Consider the following 6,132-nt stretch of genomic DNA (forward strand, 5'->3'; position numbering starts at 1 on the left):
CCCGCGACGGGCTCTGCTTCTGTGAGGTTTGCAAGGTGCCAAAAACATCTCGGGTGCCCCAGTAAGGACAGCCAATGGAAGCCACGGCCGGGACCCCTCCCACTGCCCCGCTCAGTGGCATCCTGGTCGCCTGCATCTCTCCTCTTATTCTCCTGACCTGACACTGCAGTGAGGATCCGGCAGCCTGACTCTGCAGAACCCTGTTTGCCCTGTGGTTCCCAGACCGAGTCTCGGCCTCTCCAAAGATGGTCTGGAAACAGCTGCTCCTGGTCTCCTGCCTCTCAGCTGCTATGTTCCTGTCCAGTGAGTGTGGGGAGACCCCAAGGATGGACTTATGTTGAGGCTGCTCATGTGGCCCAGGGAGAAAGGAGGGTGCTTATTTATAAGACAGGTGTGCCTGGTGTGTGTGTGTGTGTGTGTGTGTGTGTGTGTGTGACAATACAATGCAGAGAAAACAGCTTGTCTCATGGTTTCCTGGGGAGATTGGCTCTGGGTTGGTGTGTGTGGGCCCCAAGACCCCACACCAGAGCCTGGCAGGTTACAGAGCTTGGGAAGGTCTATCCTGGCCTGGCTGGGGATGAGGGTCCCCTAGTTGTGCTCCAGCCCTCGCTCTCTGCTCTCGTCCCACAGTGCTGCAGGAGGGGTCCAGCGCATCAGTGGGAGTCACACAGGTCGCCACCGGACAAGAGCCTCAGGAAGGTGAGTGCAGGGCCCAGCCGGGAGTGCCGGGGGAGTGGGCCAGCCCCTGTGGTAGCCCTAGTGAGCTCTTCCTGGTTGTCACTGGTCTCTTTCGGGTTTCAGGCGTGAAACAGGTTTTCGTGCCGGAATCAGATGCCTTGAATTTCCTCAGGAGGAATGGCAGGCGGTCCCCCAGACCCCCACAGGAGATCAATGGTAAGGACGTTGGTGGCCTGCCTTCTGCTGGCCCCCCGGTCCCTTCTCTCTCCCAGTCAGCTGGACTGCAGGAGGCCATGGGCTACATGTAGGCCCTCGGGTATCGAAGTGACTGCTGCTCTGACTTAGAAATCCCGTACTGCTTTAATGGTTGGTCCCGTCTTTGATTGACTATCATGCTGTCAGGACAAGGAACAAAAAGGGACAGTGCCACGTGCACATACCAGTGAGGAGAGATACATCCCGATTTCAGAAAGTTAAAAACACCAAGAGGAAAACCCGCATTTTCGTCGCGAACACGGTGTCTCAGTGTGTTCTTCCTGGGGTGCCGCGCCCCGCACGCGCGAGGGCACGTGGACGCGGAGCTGGGGCTGTGGGTTTGAGGACGGCTTTGCTGCTAAGTGGCCTTGGCCGCTTCCTCTCCCTGGGTCCAAGTTTTCTTATTTACAAGCCCCTGAATGTGTGGTGTTCTGCCAGCGGGGTTTTTTTTTTTTTTAGTTTTCATTTCCAATGCACTTGGAAGGCTTTTGAGCTTCGGCCCGAAGTAGGCCCTGGCGCCCCCCAGCCTGGCACGGACCTCATTTCCGTGACCTGCTGACCCTTGAAGGCATTGGCCTTTACCGCCTGCGAACGAGTCTTCCAAGGACTCTGAGCACTGACTGTCTCTGTGTCTCTAGCGCGATTCGCGACTTGTGCATGTGTCTGAATAAAGTCTTTGTGTTGCTCAGCGCCCTCGGCAAGGTAACTCGCTCAGTGAAAAACAACAAGACTGCTTTCAAAGGATGAGGAAGAAGTGAGCAGAAAATCCTGGGAGCTGCGAGATAAAATTACTTTTTAAAAAAAATTGGATAAACATTAAGCACATTGGGAAAATCTCCAGGCCTCATGTGATTTGGGATTTAAAAGGCAGCAAATGTCAGGAAACACTGAAAAGGCTGATGGAGGTTGGGCAGGTCTTGCTAGAGATCAGAGAAGTGCCTTCTGGCAGGCTCTACTAGCGGGAACGGCTGGGAGTTTAGGAGAGGCAAACAGCTTCCATCCTCGGAGGCCGAGCGTGACTAAGCCAAAGGTCCCTTGCCTCCAAGAGAAGCTCAGGCATCAGTTGTGGGGGGCCCAGGACAGATGGTGAATGAATACCTAGGATGTACCTGAGTTCATCTGCTGTCACCTGGCCAACTGCTGTGAATGGGCAGAACAGTGCCCAATTATGGGTAAAAGGAGAGTGACACTTCGATAAACTTGAATTTGAAACCAGGAAACAGTCATCTGCCATGTCTAAGCCTCTGGGTCAAGATGAAGGTCACTTTAGGGAGAAAAGAGGCCCAAAGATGATGAAATGCACGTACTTGAGAAGAGATGTGCACAATGCATAGTGTCCCCCAAATTGAATTCTTATTCATTGCTGAGCCAAAGGTCCAACTTGTGACACCTTTAAAAACTCAAGTTGGGAAGACGGTTGTTTTTCTCCAGTACACAGCGATGGGAAATGCTTCCTTAGGAACTGGTGGTGGCTCATGAGGCATCTGCTTCCTGGAGCCTAAGCGCCCCATGCCCCCCCCGCAGCAGCTCTCTGTCCCTTGGAGCACCCCCGGGGTTTATGGCAAGTCCCAAGGGACATGCTGCCATGCACAGTGGAAGCCTGAGGCTCTGGCTCCAGCCCCAGCTCCACCTTGACCACCTGTGTGACCTTGATTAGGACACTGCACCTCTCTGAGTTACTCTACCCGTAATATAAATAACGACCCATTCGTTATTCTTAAGAGCTCTTTCTTTCACGAAGGATTTGAGATGGTTAGCGTCACTGTTCCCGTGGGGAAACACTGCTCTCGCTTCTCCCAACGCCGTCCTGTTGAGTGTGGCCGGAGCCGGCGGCTCTCCTCGGTCTTTCGGCTTCCGTCATCAACTGCCCGCTCCTCCTGCGCCTGCAAGCTGGCGGGGGTGACAGGGCTTCAGTCCCTACCCCTCCCCGCCACGTGTGGGGGGAAGTATGTATAGCTCATCTCACGGGAGGACTGACGTGTTCTGAGAGACCAGTTCCTCCGGCACCAGACATGGCCTTCCGGTTGTTATGGATTTTTTCAGCCGAAGCCCAGTGCAAAGAAATATCTCGAAAACTAAGAGAGCTTTAAATAATTTCCACTGGATAACCACAGCTCTCACACCAAATGTGAAGACTTAAGGGCAGAAAGGAATGAACTTGGAAACTAGCTTACTTTATATCTAAAAATCTAAAATCTAGAGCTATTTTTTTTTTTTTTTTCTCCCTGGGCTAAATTAGCGCAGGTAAGGAACAGCTAACTGCACCTGCTGGGGAGGTGAGACGTGGCAGTTCGGGTGGGGATTCCCTCTGGGGCTCGAAGCACTGTTGGTGAGCTTTATTATTCAACTGCCATGGGACGGTCACCACATGTATGTGTTCTCGGCAAGAGGTTTCGCTTTTCACTGGGGTGCTTCTTCCAACCACAGAAGTGCACCTCTAATTTCATAGTGCAGAACTAGGATTCCTCATAATAAGGTTGACAGCCAACTTTACCGGAATGCATTGCTTCACAAAACAAGGAGATCTGCAATTGGTATTTCCATTAGGAACTTTGCCTGACAACCCCATATCCTGCACTAGTTTTCATCGCTATGTAACGAATAACCCCCAAACCTAACAGCTTAAACCAATTACCTCCCAAATTTAGTAGCTTAAAACGACCATTATTGTCTTACAGTTGCTGAAGTCAGCAAACTAGGTATGGCTTAGCTAGTCTATCAGCTAAGGCTCAGGGTCTATCAACGGGCTACAGTCATCTCAAAGCCTGACTGTGAGGTTTGTTTTCAATGATCACACGGCTGTGGGCAAGTTTCAGGTCCTTGCTAACCACTAGTCAAGGACATCGGTTTTTTGCCACAAACGGTGCCTCTCCGTAAGACAGCTTACACCGTGGCGGATGGCTTCCCTCTGAGACAGAGAGAGAGAGAGAGAGAGAGAGAGAGAGAGAGAGAGAGAGAGAGAGAGAGAGAGAAAGGGAGAGAAGCCTAAGTGGAAGCCACAATCTTGCTTGTAACCTATCTGCGAAGTCACATCCCGTCACTTTTGCCATATTCTGTTCATTAGCAACGAGTCACTAGGCCAGCCCCATATAAGAGGAGACAGTCACCCACGGGCATGCGTCCCAGGCAGCATCTCAGACCCCCGACCACATGCCGTCGCTGTGCACTGTAGAAGTCTAACTTAGTAGTCATAATGCCTTTTAGTAGAGGGACAGAATCTCTTTTAGTTGCCTCTGTAATCCCAGTGCCCAGCATACATTCTGGCTGTGACAGGTCCTCAAAGACGCTAAAAGGACTGGAAGGTGTGACTTCGTGCGAAATGAACTTCACGTTGGATTACTCCCTCATAGGATTCATTCCTGGCCATTGGACTTCTGGTTTCTAAGTGTCCTAGTACTGCGCTAACTCTGGGCGACGCTGAATCGCTCCACTCCTTGGGGTCTCGGTCTTCTCATGTGCACCATGAGGCGGCCGGATGGGAAGACCTCCTAGGTCCTTCGAGTGTGAGCGTCTACGGCAGGAGTAACGCATTTCGGTGAAGCCCCATGCCCACCCCCTCACACACAATCCCTGTCCAACCGGATCACGTCGTTTAGGCAGAATGCTCGATGTTCCCCTCAATGTGCGCAGCGGCCCCTGTTCTCACCTCTTCCCTTTCCCCAGAGGAGAACAGGCAGCACCCGGGGGCCAACGAGCGGCAGGTAGAATATTACGAGGAACGACAGTACGAGTATGAGAACTTCGCGGAGGAGCAAATTGACGGTGAGAGCTCTTAGCCAGCATCCCCGGGGAAGCGGGGCTTTGTGGGAAAATCACGGGTTGCCTCCACTTCTCCCTGAATTTTCATTAGAGGAAGAGAAGCTCTTCCATGTCCATGGGAGTGAAAAGAAGGGAGAAGGTCATAAAATGGCCGGAGAACTTGAGAGGGGATAGAAGAGGACAGAACCCCTCAGTTGCCATAGGCCCAGGGGCTGTGGGGCTGGGAGAATTTGGGGCCGACTGTGCTTTCTCCTCGTACGTGGGGATCACTGTGGTGGCTGGTGTTCTCTATCTTAGCACCTGCACTAGTGGCTTAGTTCTGGAAGAGCTGGGTTGGGAGGATTGCAAACTGACTTTCAAGGCCTTGGAACTACTCGTCCAAGAAAACCAAGGCCTTCGTTTACCTAGTCACTATAATAAGCATCTCATGTGACTGGTGGAAGCCATGCAGGAAAACTCAGAGCACTGGTCCCCTCTGTCCTAACACGACTTCATCTCTCCTCCCCAGAATACGCGAGAAGCCAGGAAGCTAATGAGCAATGGCGCTGGAGGGGTTACAATGGCCTATACCCGCCCTATCCCTCTGACCGCCGCCGCGTCTGACCTCATCACGACAAACCCGGAAGACGGAGCCCGAAACACACGTACACACCCCGGGTGTTTAATCCCAGGTGCTGGAGCAACTCTCTCCCCACAAACAGACCCCTTCAAAGGGCCTCGCATTGGGACCTGATGTAAACACATGGGCCTTCTGTTCTGATGCATTAAAATGCCCTGGGCTTTAGCTTCTTTGCAGGTGAATGTCTATGCGGTGGCCTAAACCAAACCTACGTGTTTCTCCTTGCTTAGTCATAGTTCCCAAAGTAAGACAATGAAAAGAATCACAGTAAAAAGATTACATGCTTGCTTATCGCTTACAAATAAAAATGCTGAATCAATACCGTGATTTATCTTCTTGAATCTCAAATAAAGCAGATGTCAACCTGTCTCCCCTAAGTGACAATGTTATTCGTGCTGACTCGGGCATTTCGAAGCTTGAGCTCAGGTCTATGGCTCACCACTTTCTCAGTATGTCTCGGCGGTCACAAGAATGAAGGAACAATGTGAACACACCGTTTTGGTAAAATCACTCTCTGCGACACTGGCTGAGCCCAGGTGCTTCTCTGAAGTCTTAACGTTCAACTGCAGTTTTTCTAAATGACATCAATCAAAAGAAGCCAGGGTTACAGCAAGGACAGCTATAACCCAAACCAGAACACACATAAAATTGAGTTTTGGTATCATTTCCTTTTTTATTCACAGTGCCTTTATTAGAAGACATAAAAAGCAGCACAAACTGGGTGACTTAAAACAATAAAAAGTCATTCTCTCACAGCTCTGAAGGCTGGAAGTCTGAAATCAAGGTGCTGGAGGAGCCGCTCGCCCCCCGAAGGCTCCAGG

At 51.4% G+C, this 6,132-nt stretch overlaps 1 protein-coding gene across 2 annotated transcripts; it reads left to right on the top strand.

Moving 5' to 3' along the window:
- Positions 1-201: 201 nt before the first annotated feature.
- On the top strand, positions 202-5,658 carry UCMA (upper zone of growth plate and cartilage matrix associated). 2 transcript variants are annotated; one of them, XM_016134420.2, is made up of 5 exons: positions 202-303; positions 631-699; positions 802-894; positions 4,597-4,695; positions 5,201-5,658. In XM_016134420.2, exons 1-5 carry the CDS (start codon positions 246-248, stop codon positions 5,293-5,295), a joined length of 414 nt encoding a protein of 137 aa, XP_015989906.2. In that variant the 5' UTR covers positions 202-245; the 3' UTR covers positions 5,296-5,658. The 2 variants fall into 2 exon arrangements, with proteins under 2 accessions (XP_015989906.2, XP_015989905.2); XM_016134419.2 differs by having other exon boundaries at positions 631-894.
- Positions 5,659-6,132: the final 474 nt, after the last annotated feature.

The sequence above is a fragment of the Rousettus aegyptiacus genome, unplaced genomic scaffold (genome assembly GCF_014176215.1).
Source record: "Rousettus aegyptiacus isolate mRouAeg1 unplaced genomic scaffold, mRouAeg1.p scaffold_m13_p_10, whole genome shotgun sequence".
Taxonomy (NCBI): domain Eukaryota; kingdom Metazoa; phylum Chordata; class Mammalia; order Chiroptera; family Pteropodidae; genus Rousettus; species Rousettus aegyptiacus.